Source organism: Parambassis ranga, chromosome 20 (assembly GCF_900634625.1).
Source record: "Parambassis ranga chromosome 20, fParRan2.1, whole genome shotgun sequence".
Taxonomy (NCBI): domain Eukaryota; kingdom Metazoa; phylum Chordata; class Actinopteri; family Ambassidae; genus Parambassis; species Parambassis ranga.
The window spans coordinates 12,564,959-12,578,850 of NC_041040.1; the positions used below are offsets into that span (position 1 = coordinate 12,564,959).

Below are 13,892 nucleotides of genomic sequence, written 5' to 3' on the forward strand. Positions count from 1 at the left end.
TATCGTGCAAACAAATAAACAAAAACAGCCTTATTAGTATGCACGGTGCATCAGAACTCCTGCACCACCGTCCTGCATGCTGTAGTGTTGTGAGCTGACTCAAGGTTTAAGAGAGTTGTCTGAATCCAGCCCACTGATGGAGATATTAACATTTCACAGTGCAAGTGTGAAATTGGAAGAGCAGTCACAAAGGAGGCATGGCACAGCTTTTTAATTCCTGCACAGCCAGTGTGATGTTTAATCCTCTCCTCAGTCTGCTCATGGCCTGTTAGAGGCTCACAGTCTAATGAGCACACACATAAACAGTTTAGGACACCAGACCATTCAGATGTATGGACTTAAAAAATGCAGATACACAACACAAAAATACTATATATATGCATCATGATTTTGTGATGCTGTATATTTTTCGAGGACTTTTAAAAGTTAAACAAAAACACACAAATGGGCTATGAAGAGCACAAGAAACATGACATTGTTATAATGTAAACATAAATTAATTTGATTTGTTGTACACTAAACCCAAATGAGCACTGTCAGGCCAAGAAGTTAATATTCACCATTTTCTTGATGACATTTGTTTTTATTTTCTTATTTTGCCCTTTTTAACAAGTTATCCATATCAGCCAAAATGAGTTGGACAGTGCATCTCTTAAAGCGATCAATAAATCAGTTGTCTATCCATTAATTTAACAATTAGTCAGTAGGAATTAAATGAAAATTCCATCAGAGAAACTTGCATGATGATATCTGTGTGTCTTTTTGTTATGCATATTCAGTGATTACTTCTCGCCTACAAAGGAGTGCATTTATATACTGCTGCTGCCAACTTTTCATCACATTTAAAAAGGATGCCAAAAACAGCAGAGGTGCACTTATATGAAAGGCTGGCAGCACCTCTCCAGCCTCACACTAAGGATAAAGCTTCACACCATCTACAATGATATGAAAAGTTTTTTTCTTGTGATTTATTCAAGAAATCGCTGCTTCCTCTGTTGTGAACATGATGTGTAATCTGGGCTGTAAGTTTGGAGGGCTTCCGCCACATTTCAAAATTCTCTCAGTGTGATGGGAACTTTGCAGGGAAGAAAAGGCTGAGGGGTTGTGTGTTCTGTGTCACTATGAGCGCCATTTCCCAGCCCACCCCCTCCACCGCTGCACAGATGTTTCCAATGGAGGACAGAAAAATCAGTGAGGGGATGGGGCTCTATCTGGCCTTTCTTAGAAGTGGCATCACTGGAGAAATGGAAGAGGTGATTACATGAGGGAATGTGTCCTCTCCAGCCGCCCCCTTCCCCTTTGTGTCCCCTGTGGTGCTAGAACTGGGATTCGTTTCAGAGTTGACTGATCCTTACAAGGCCTTTCTGTTCTGCCCAGGAATGTCTGGATGGCAGCATCAGAATGAGATCTAGCAGTGAAAGATAGCTCAGTTTAGTGTGTTAAAGCTGATGGGACTGGATGATGATAATGATAAAGATGCGAGAAAGAGTCAGCCCTATCTTCTGTTTTATCTTCTGGGTGAACCAGGAGAGCATCATGGAAGATGATCAAAGACGGCCCCACTGTGGAGAGGGGTCATATTGAAGACTTTCATCTGATCACACAAACTCACACACTTGCCTCCCCCGCTTCTTTAACCAGAACCAGTTATGAACCACACAAGACTCTTGTCTGTCCTAAGGTCAGAGTGGAGGACAAGCAGGCTCCCCCTCTGTGCGACTCCCTGGTGGGATAATCCAGAACCAGCAGGGAGAGGAGTAGATTGCACATCGCAGGAGGGGTAAAAGGGAAAAGGGTAGAGTGGATCAGACGGTAGATATTGCCAGGAGGGTGAAGGGTAGAGGGGGTGGTCTCTGTGAGCGGCTGGGCTTGGTGCCTCTTCTTGTAAACCATATTTCCTGGAGGAGGAATTCCTCCGAGGTTAGGAAATGCTGGAGAACAATGAGGCTCCGGTCAGTAGGCAAAGTTGAAGTAAGGGAGCAGAGATTGTTGCTGTTGATCCGTGGGACCTAAACACAATGCACCTCACACATATTTCACTGTTAAGGTAGTGGAAAACAACACAGAGGACAAGGATGATTAGAGCTAATTGTCCCCGGACAGTATGAGGCTATTGTTTGCCTAACTTCTTCTGGGAAAATATGCAGATTAGATCTTTAAGCTGCTGGAAAGTGTAAATGCTTTGAATGAAAACACCACCTTTTACCTCTTATGTGCTAAAGTTCCAGTAGTCTGACAAGAAGAAGTCTCCAGGGAAGCTGTCTGATATATCTCTTCCCTATTTGAACAATTATAGCTGAAGATGGTGGGCGGCGGTGGACACTGGTGTTTATCTTGGATGGCTACGAGCCAATAAAATGACAGTCAGTTGTACAAATGCCTGAATGAGAGGAACAATTTAAGACATTATGTAAACAGTCACTCTAATGAGCTCTTTGCATCGCTGCATTTTTTTTAGTCACGCTGTCAAATGAAATATTCTTCTTAGACGACTCAGCAATTGTTCACCATTGATAAAGAGACACTGAAAGCCATTTGCTCGCACGATAAGTACTTAGCAGAGAGAGACTGCTGGAAGTTACAATAGGGGAAACCTTTCATGTCCTGATTCTGGAGGGAGATCAGTGCCACAAGTTAATATATTCCAAAGAGCTTTACAGTGCATTAAGTGGTCCCTTAGCTGCTTGCCTCCTTCTCCAACAAAAGCCTTTGTAATGTGAGTTTTATGTTTAAAACATTTTAATCCCTTGCATGAGATGTTTTTATTAATCATTTTGTGCAGGTTGTGGCATAGATCTGACTTTGTTGCTTCAAAATATTAAATTCAGTATTGTCTTTATATCAATACCTAGTTTAATATGGTCTATACACTGTATTGTGTGTGACTGAACTGATGCCTGGAATGGCTGTGGTTTAGGATGGTGGTTCCATCCCCTGGTCTTGCCAATAAGTTGCTCCCAGTGTTTGCAATATATGTGCACAAAAGGGTTATTGTGAAGTATTGTATGTACCTGCTTTAAGTACTTTTAAGAAAGTGGGAAAGTGCCATACCATTGTTGTGGGATGCTCACTCATGCACAATAATCCGAAATTCACCTAATGGCCACAGGTGTCACTGTTAACACTCTTTAGTACCTTTGGAAAAACTGTTTTATTGCACATCTGTCAAAGTGTGTTTGTATATGATTATGCTTGTCATCTGATGTGAGCTTTATGATGAAAATGTATTGGTAAACAAACAGTCACTTTACTCTCAGAATGGCCTCAGGAACTTGGAAAATGAGGCCTAATGGAGAAAGCAGTCACTAAGAAGGAGCATTTACTGGCTCCCAGAAACCCAGGTGTTCAAGTGAACCCTGTCTGTGTGTATTTGTATTTGGAGGTTCAACTTTTCCCTCTCTCTGCCTCTCCTGCTTTGGATGTGTTTACATCTTGGCTGGAAAAGTCACTTTGGCTTAGGCTGCTGGGACAAGAGATTTTTGCTTCTTTGCCTGTAACATATGACTGAAGAGCAGAGAGCTGAAGGAGGTCAGGTCTGGGGCGCAGAGGGAGGGGGGAGGAGGAGTGAGGGCGGCACGAGGGGGGCCATATCCTCCGTATAGACAGCTGATGACCTCAGAGGGCACGACCTCTTGTTCCTATCCCCTTTCTGTCTGTTAATCTGTAGATGTCATGCCAACATTCAGCTCTCTCCTGCACGATGGAAACAGGAACAGGCGACTCTGACGTTGGTCGGTGCATCCTTAATAAAACACAAGCAGAAATGTGTAAACAAAGAATGCCTGAAGCAAATATATTAGCATATTAGCATATATATATATTAGCATCAGGTTATACATGGAGGCATGCTGTATATTTGCATGCTTTGAAATTAACAGTAAACAAATAAATGCATAATGGTGTTTTACCCAAGTCAAGTGACATTTGTTAATGTTATGAGGGGTCAGAAGGACTCAGACATGTTAAGAGCTATTGTCTGGATTTGTTAGAGGCACTGTGTGCTTCATGTACTGATTCTGATAAAAATCAGATATGACAGCGCATGTTCAACATGTGTGCTGCTCACATGATGCTGGTGAACTGAAGGCGCGCTGTTAATGCAGAAAGCCTGCCAGTGGCCATTTATGGTTGCTTACATCAGTTTGTCTCTATAATGGGCTGCAGTTATGATAAGAGATTCCACAGAGGAGCAGTCTGTGATTGAGGTCTTCTTAATTTCTTAATTACTTCCCTTCCCTTCAGAGTTGGTGTTCACTCCATAATACTGTTACTATTGGGTACCGTCGTTCTACATGAAAGTTTACGATGAACCCTCTTAGACTAGAACAGCATGCGTCCTCATCTCTGAGCAGAATTTTCTTATGGAAGGCAAATTAAATGAAGGTCAGTTGTAATTTAGTCATATTCCACACAGTGTTTGTAAGACAGTAGAGAAAAGACAGTGGAGAAAAAAAGACATGAAAGGAGACAGAGGTGAGTTTTTCTCCTTGACTCTTGTTTTAAATTGGATTTAGTCGTGCCCTCCTCTGCGAGAATTTAGTCGGTTATTTCTCTGGTGTCTGTCCCCCTTGTGAGGCCCCTGAACTGATGAAGTTGCTCACTTGCATTTTAATTTTACACCGTGCCACAAGCAGGCTACATTTTATACTGTGTGTTTGTGGTGTTTGTGTCACTTCTGCATTAATTTTCCTTTCCCTAATTATAAGTGTGTGCATTTTTCTTCTCAAGGTACATAGAGTAGCCCAGTGTTTGTCTTTTTAATTGTGCACTATGCGCTTACCATGAGATGGATTGTGCAATATATTCCCTGAAAAAAGCCTGTTTAGCAGCACTATCCTAAAGCTAAAGTCAGCCTCAAGTTGAATGATGGTGAGGATCATCTCTGTGACCACACAAAGCTGCCCTGTGTTTAATGATACAAAAGATTCTGTTTAACCAAAAGCAGGATTTTTTTTTCTAACACTAATCAAGCAGCACCTGAAAATGAGTGAAGTGCAAAAAGAGGGAAAAGGGGCTTAACTTGAGTCCTCCGCTCTGGATCATCTATTCGATGAATATATTGCTATGAGCACCATCAGACAAAAAAAGTTGAAGAATATCCACATGTGTATTGTGCATCCTTAAAAATTAGCATATGCCAGCTGGTGCTTGATATTCCTGCGTTGTTGGGCCAAGTACTGATGACATATCATAAAAGGCAAAACACATAAACATTTGTGGGGGTTTTGCAAGGGGTTAGCAAAACTATGTTTGAGGTTTTTTTTCATAAACCTTAATTCACACATCAATTAAAACATTGAATAGGAAAATAATCCTTTATCTCCCCATTGAACAAAGCTTCTTTGGGAGCTGCTGTGTGTTTTGCATGTCTTTCAATATTTATTCCATTCACCATTACTAAAAAAGAAAAATTCAGCAATTTCCTTGATGCAGCAAATACCACTGGGATGTATTTGTTAACATGCATTTCTACATTATGCTAAGCTGTGGAGTTCCTAGAGGAAAGCGTTCATTATAATGTGAATGTCTGTTTGCAGACTGTTCATTGATAACTGTCAGTCCCTCTAACAGGTTCTTACTCTTTCATTGGAGAGAGTTCTTTTCTCTCCAAAGCCGTTTTTTAAGCAGGATTTCCTTCCTTCCTGGACCTCCCTGTCTTTACATTGTGCTGCATGTTTCCTGCTTAAACACACTCATACACTTCCCCCCACTGTCTCCTCCATCAGGGGAGGGAAAGCAGGGCTGTGGTACAGATGCCCATTTGGCAACATTGCACAAGCGACAGGGCTGCAATAAACCCTGAGCTGAATCCATTGAGTGTCTTTAGCTCAGGAGGTAGAGGTGGTGTTGTATCTCTGCCCAGAGGAGAAGGCAGCCTTTGATTTGCCCAGCGGCAGCTGCCTGGTCACATGGCGTCTACGTGCGACAAGTAGAGGAGTGGCAGGTCTACGGTTGACACTTGTCAGGACGTTCATGGAGTGTGAAGGGGTCATCATCACAAGGGGCCCTCTGTTTAAGCTGGCATGCTCTGCCATATTAAACACACTTGCTTGGCTCAGTGTGCCTTCGGGGCAGAGTGTGCGCCCTTAAAGCAGCACCGCTATAATGACACAGTAGGAAAAAGTGACAGTGTTTCTAAACTAATATTCATATGTTGCTCATTAGTCCCAATTAAATGATTAATGGACAAACAGGTCTTGGTTTGATGTCAGAGACATTTGTATAATTCTATGGCTCTGTGCCTCCATGTTCTCAAATCTTATTTATTCAGTTTTGCTAAAGTGTTCACTTAAAAAGTCTAGACAAGCTTGCATGTTTTGAAAACTCACACTTTCCAAGTCATTCCTGTCTCCTGCATTTTGGGTTTGAGAATCTATAAACATCCAGTTCTGGCCAGCCAGACATGATGGGAAATTCCACTTCACTCTAAATTATTTAATGAAGCAGTTGAATAGGGTTTGCTATAGATGAGAGTTAGACTGTCTAACAACTGTGTCTAACAACTATAACAACCGCGTCTAAGAATTCTCTGTCTGTAGACCTCTCTTTCTTTCTTTCTTTAATAATGATGATGATGCTGAGGTGTAATGTTGCCATGTTGGCTTGTTGCCTCCTGCTCTGGCCATTCACAGACAAAAAGAAGCCATGATGAGCAGAACCCTGGCAGGAGGGGGTAGTGTGTATGAGCTGGCAGTCACACTTTGGGGAGAGTGAGAGTTGGGGAGAAACTGGCAGCGGCAGGGGTTCAAATTCAATTGATGGTGTCCGGTTCTGTCATGTGTAAGAGAGGCTGAGACTGCAAGATATTCTTGTGAGGCGGTGGGGGCTCTCTGCTTGGTCATCTTGGAGATCGATACTTGTGCTGGTGCGTAGCTCTGCTGGGAATCACCAGAAATCAGCGGGTGATGGTTTGCTTGGCTGCATGTGGAGATTGGGCTCTTGGTCTCTAAAGTCTACCTCTCCTCTACCGGAGGCTACTCTTTCTCCACCTAATATCCAATTTCACAACTGAAAGGGTCCTAATATGTTAAAGGTGCTGTCCACTTGTAGTGGCATGATGGGTGAAATTGAAAACACCCTGCAGCCTGTCAAGTATTCAGTTTAAGGGACATGACTGCTGTGTCAGCAGCCCAGTGGGAGTCAAACATCACACACATATTCATTAGATAAATTGCTTCTTTCCAACTGTTTATGAACATGTTGGGTCAGGGTCAGTGAAAGGACAGCACAAAACATCACAGGAGAATTTTCCTTTATGTTTAACAGGCAATAGTGCTTCAGTGCCCCCCCCCACCCCACCCCACCCCAATTAGACATTCAGTCAAATCAGTATTTTGTGCTGGTTTTTCAAGCCAGGCACAAGTAGTACTGTATATGACAATTTGTTGAATCCCTGCTGCTGCAGTATTTTATTTATTTTTAGATGTACAGACAGACGGCAGTCTGCACAACACAAGTGTTCCACAGACAAGCAGGCTTTTGTTTACCAGATGATCCGGTCAAATGACAGCGCTCTATGTTCTGTGTTGTTAATTGACCCCAGACATATTCATTGAGCTGTGCAGATCAGCTTTAATGACCACTCCCAAGATGGACATATTAACGTTCCCTGCTGTATTTATAGTGTCTATTTCCTGTATACATTCCCGGAGGAGAGGATAAGGCCAGTTTGGAAAAAGTAGTCGGAGGAAGCCCAGGATGACTCTTGGAGGTGTCATCAGGACCTGTTGAAGCCAGGAAGGGCCTGGCTCATAGGCAGGAATCACTACAAAGAGCCTTTTCTCTCTTTTCGGATGTCTCCCAGTGTGCGCTCAGCACCAGGGTCTGTTTGTCTCTGGTCAGTACTTAGAGGAAGTTCAGTTTTGCTTTGCCAGGAATTTGGTATGTGCGCATAGGTGTGTGTGTGTGTGTGTATAGGTGTGCGTGTGTGTATGGGCGACCTTTTTTGCAAGCGTTTTAACCCTGTAATGTTGAATTCCGGTTTAAAAGCAGTTCCTCTGTGCAGGAAGTATGGTAAAAGCACCATATCCTCCCCACAGGGATGTCACGTTGAGACGAAGGACAAACAAGGTTCTCTTTTTCCCCCTCTCCTGCTGTACCTCCACTCTATCTGGTTATTCTGCCTGCCTTTTTTTCTGTCTCAGCTCTTATTCTCTCACAGACTCAGGTGCTTTGAGAGCTTGCCTGAGGGTGCTGATCGGCTGGCGCACCTGTTACCTGCTGTCCTTTATCACAGACAGTGCTTCACTTTATACTCTGCTGTTCCGAGGATAGATACGTGACAAAGAAATACACACATACAGTGTTCAAAACTGTGTTATGTTAATGAGCAAAGCTTCACAGTCTAGTGATTCACTCCAGTGGGGCTTTGTCATGTGGAAGCTGTTGTTTGTGTGTCTGTCTCTGGCTTTGAATGGCCTTTGTCTCATCTTTTTTTTATTTGTTAACGAGAGGAATCCTTCACAGATGGTGGATTCTGATAAACTGATTCCCTGTAACTTTACATTTTTTTTATAGAAAGTGGGAAACAAATTGTATAAGGGATGTTTGTGTGTGTTTACCAGCTCATCACAACAACAAAGCAAATTGGTGAATTGTTGTGGACAATAGTGGCAGTTTGTCTAATAGGCTCGGAGAAAGACCTATTTGTTCTGTTATAGAGACAGTTTGTTCTGGTGGACACTGTCAGTGAACTCCCATTTTTCAATAATGAGCAACAGGTAGAAGAAGTCAATTTGAGGAAAACAAACTGATTTATTTCCCTTTCACAAACACACTTAGTCCTGTGCTGGTTGCTCATCTGTCCTGGACCTGACTGAAACTGAACCTGAAGGGTTCAAGCCCTTTTGCTTCCCAGAAAACAGAGGCCATCACCACAGAAACAGAAATACTAGAGAAGCCAAAACTTTAAACTTACTTTATAATCATACAAAGTGTGAACAGCACAGGTAAATTTCCCAGCTTGGGATACATATTATTATAATTATTCTATTCTATTCTATTCTATTCTATTCTATTCTATTCTATTCTATTCTATTCTATTCTATTTTCCGATCTTAGGCCAAGAACTCATCAATCGCCCTTTTGTAGAGAAAAAGATCTTCGACTCTGGTATCTGCTAAAGTTCTGAAATTGTACTGACAGATGTTTTATACAGTTTAATGTTTGTGCTTCTTTTGACAAAGCTGCATCACTTTTAATTTTTGAGTTGAACCAATTGATCCGCAAGGACCTAAAGCGGTTGTTTTGCATGTAATACATCAAACCTTCCCAGTGTTCCTGCCCACTCTTCCAATGGTTCTAGCTTGAATGCATAAACAGATGTTTGAGGCTAGCTTTGTACTTGACTCAAACTAATTTCTGCAGCATGGGAGCAGCTAGATAGCTTTTTCAGCATTTCTAATCGAAGCAACTTGTTGCGTTGTTTTGTTCTCTTGGATCTGTGTAACACTCGTTTTCCTCTCTGGGTGGGTTTAGTATTCCCATCACAGAAATCCTGGCTGTGCTGGACTTTTCCTCCATTTTATTTATTCTCTTGTCCTCTCACTTCACATTCACTGTAGCCTTTATTTTGAAGCACAAAAATGTCAGTCATTGTCCTGCTGTTATGTCATTGCTAGTTTACTTATTTGAGGAAGTGAATGGCCTCTGTCTTTGCCTCTGGTGTGATTCATTTGTTTCATTGACACAAAAGTAAACATATACAGGGGGAGTGGCTACAGTTTTCCTCCGATTGTATCTTTCCAGTCTGGTGGAGAGATGCTGGAGTGTCAGCATTACATAATATCCATTCACAAACTGTCTTGAACTAGGCTGGTTTCTGTCCGGTCTTTTTGCTCACTGTGACACCACAGAGCAACAGTACAGAGTCCAATTTAAACTCCTGAGCAGAAAGCCTGTTTCAGCAAACAGTATTTATGAGTAAACTGTCACTCATGTGAAATTGAGGCAGTTTCCACTCTGTGTTAGTGACTGCTCAGTCATACTAAGTCTGTTCAAAGAAGCTGATACCAGTTTTCTTATTCCACCTTCGGTATGATAGGAAAAGATAGCTGATTATTGCTTTTTTTTGTACTGCATGAGGCAGTGCAGCCATGATTTCTGCCGTCTGCTTTGTAGCCCACAGCATGTGGGCCTTTTGTTGATTAATACCATGTAGCTCCATGCAGTGATTGGACCAATCTATTCATCACACCCATCTGCTTTGTGCAATAATGAAAACTTTAATGGGGTTTTAATGGGTCCCTCCTTTAGCTCTCAGTCACAATCCAGGTGATTATACCTGGGCCTCAGGGAGCTACATTTTTTCTTGCTGAAATGCTGCTGCAAGATCCAGGATAGAACAAGTGTGTGCAAAAAGCAACACCAGGGTGCTCACATCCCAAATCATGAGCTTTTACAAAACCTAACCAAGTAGTTTTGCAATCTAAACCTAAGTATGGGTTCCAAAAACGTCTTGGCTACTGCTGCTGGTTAGCCTATTTTGTTATTTGTGTGTGAGGACGTGTTGTTTTAATGAGTGACATGTGAGGGAGAATGGATGCCATTTTGGAAATGAGGATTTTCCTTGAATTGTCAGTGGAAAGAATGCATCATCAGGGCTGACATGCAAGCTCATCATTTTGCCTCAGGGTATTGCCAGGCATCTTCAAATATGGTTGCAATAAAACACACACATGAACTTCAAATAATAGTCACAAACTGGTTCTACCAATGAAACTCTGACTTGTTGTTTGGTCCAGAAAGTCTTTGTTCACAAAAGGCATGACATGGATCATAAACAGGTCCTGTTGAGCTCTAAAATGCATTGAAGTCTGCTTGTGATTCAGTTGTGGCTGGAGCTCCAGACACGGTGGATTCCTGCAAGAGAGAGCACATCCAGTCCCAGAGAATAAAAAAAGTGCCCCTCTGGAATCCAAGTTGTTGTTTTCACCACGTGGACAGCACCCGCGGTAGATGCCAAAAACCTACCTCTTCAGTTTGCATAACTTTATTTTGAAATTATCTTTAAAAAAAGTTTGAATATATTCGGCAAGTATTGTCATCTTAGATGGAACTAAAACCACAAAACAGATGCTGAGCTGTGTAATGCAGATCCAGGATGTGCTCTGCTTGTACCAAATAACAATACAAGCTTTAGATGCTAGGCACATTTAGCCTGTTTGCAAATGAGCTGCACATTTATGCAGTATTGTAATGTACTACGGACCTGGAAATGAGTTTGTATTCACAGTCACCCTGGGTATACTTTGACTGTGTCCATAAATCCAGTCAGTCAGCCTCCCATTCACTGTCCGTGGAGACGATCCAGGATGAGTCTCTTAACAACATCAACAAGACTGTCTTGGCAGTCTCTTCGGAAGACATGTTTGTTTCCACAAATCAAGTCTGCAGTTCTAGGAATAACATGAATAGTATCTTAACTGAATTGTGTGTGGTAGAGTTAGCTTTAAAAAAAGTATATGAAAGATGTTTCAATTTCACACTGGTACTCCTGTGTGACAAAAACACACAATCTGTTATCTCCTGACTGATAACACAATCTGTTATCTCTGTCCAATCAGATTTAGAGTCCCTGCACTCCATTATGCTATCTGATATGCATCTGCAGTGTGGCTCTCCCATAGCTGTAGAGTATAATTAGTGCTAGAGATTATATCCCGTTGAATACTCTTCGTTATTAAAATCCAACTAACTAATGAGTGCATGTTTGACGCTTCTCATCAATGACATGGAGCTGTGTTTTGATGGAAATTAGTGCTATACTGTAAGCTGTGTTGGGCTTTATGTGAGGTGCCTGTCGAGTTCTGCTCAGTGTTTGTACATATTAGACTTGCTAATCAGATGCTAATGCTTGTGAGTGGCAGCGTTGCGAGGCAAGGCAGCTACAGAATGGTAATCAGCGTGAAGTTGGCCTACAACAAAGAAGCTGATTATTTAAGCCCTCTTTTTTCCCCCCTCCGAACCACAAACCTAGATTCATGCATTCCCTCATATAGTTTCTTCTGAAGTGCATCTTGATGTCAATACAATCTGATTTCAGTAATTTTAAATTGTTTCCTTGCATTAAACATTAGCTTTTCAATTAGAGAGCAACTTAGATTTTAGCACCACCACCTTTCCTGACTCGGAATAAGCTGCTCACTTACACCTCAACTGTGCTTTTGCCAGTTTTGGTTGTATTGTGTTATTTTGTCCAGGTCAGGCTGCCTGCTGGGTGTGGTTGGACCAAACGACAGATGGCATTATGGCACTCTGTGGGGCAGTAACAGGATGCCCATAGTTAACTGCAAAGACAGATGTAACTTCTTTGTGCATCACGCTGCCTTTCAGTGTGGACTTTACAGAGCTTCTGTCACTGGTTTGCATCGTTACTGTAGCGTAAAATGAGGATTTGTGCTGCTGAAGTGTCAGAACCTGGTGTATTGTGCTATTATGTTGTCTGTCATGTTGCAGTGGCTTTGTGTGAGGAGTGGTGTGATCTCTGACAGGCCATTGATTAGACGTTTGACAGCTCTGTCTTCTAATTAGCTCCATGATTGACACAGTTTAAATTAATCTGCTGTTTTTTTTTTTTGCTTCACCTTTCTTTCATTATGGTTCATTTATCTTCAGTGAATCTTACTGCAGTGTTTTGCATAATAAAATCCATGTGTTGTAACATCTCACATGTGCCTGCATCCCTCCTGAATTTATGCCATAAATTAAGTTAGCTGTGTGACATTGAAAATGAAAACAAATGTAGCTTAAAACAACACCCAGGTTACCCACCTTAGTTGTGTTTTAAAGAGCACATTTGAAGCACACCTTTTAAATTTGGCATTCAGGAAGTGGCCCTGAAGCATTAAATAGGTTGTTGAAGGCTTGTGAGGCGAAGCAGCCTGGGAACCGGTGTCCTCTGGGACTGCAGAAAGTAACAGCACTTTCCATCCATCTCAATTCACACACTGTTGGCCTCTCCACATCCAATGCCACTTAACGTCGCCTTTGAAATACCATGCGCTGCAATTATTGTGTGTGTGTTTTTTTTTTCCATCCAGCTCAAAGATTGTGTTTCGAGAATATCAGGTGTCCATTCAGAAGGTTACCAATTTGCTGTTGCAGCAAAGTGTTACAGCTGCTCACAAAAGCCTCAGATACATTTGCCCTGTTTAAGGTAGAAGCAGTCAGATGCCAGAAAAGTAATTAAATCCCTGGTTCAAAAGTGTTAACTGTTCCTTTCCTTTTTTTTGCTCTGCTTCAGGTGTTTCTACATCGCCTCAACCAGTATGCTGCCACCAAAATCGACAAGAACATCACAGAGGAAACAGTTAAGGTGAGGTGCAGCCTGCGGGGAATGTGACTGTGTAATTAGCACTTGGAAAAACACGGAGGGTAATTGACTTTTACTGTGACACTGCACACAAACCTTATTTTCATTCAGGAACCTGATCCGTGAAAAGTTCGGAAATTACATTGCAAACTAAATAAACTCTTTGCTTGGGGTGTTCTTTCAACCTGAAATAGCTGAGTTCTGAATGGAGACAGAAGTGGTGGGCGATCCAGGAAGCAGCTGTAAATATAATCTATTTATAAGTGATTCCGGCTGGAGGATAATAAAGGATGCACTCATACAGTGGGAGGAGTGTTTCATCCAGCTTGCTTACTTTTGAAGGTAAACACGTATTCAGTGGATATTTACTGCACGTCCCGTGTTTTGGACGTGGTCCTCTCGCGTTATGCTTTGTTTGGGAACATGCTGTACGGAGAGATAGCGAGGGTCACTGAGCAGCTGAATGACATCCAGTCCACCACAGTAGAAATGATCAAATTTGACCAGATTATTTTAGCCCCGGAACACCCATGAAAGCTTCTGGTTTTCATGCTCTGATTTTATTTAACTAGCTTCTTGC

General features: G+C 42.0%; 1 protein-coding gene across 1 annotated transcript in view; it reads left to right on the plus strand.

Annotated features, from left to right (window-relative positions):
* prex2 (phosphatidylinositol-3,4,5-trisphosphate-dependent Rac exchange factor 2) overlaps positions 1–13,892 on the plus strand; it is a 75,391-nt gene that overhangs the window by 464 nt on the left and 61,035 nt on the right. Inside the window, exon 2 of the mRNA XM_028432978.1 lies at positions 13,244–13,315. Coding sequence (XP_028288779.1) covers positions 13,244–13,315 — 72 coding nt within the window. The remainder of the gene's footprint in view (positions 1–13,243; positions 13,316–13,892) is intronic.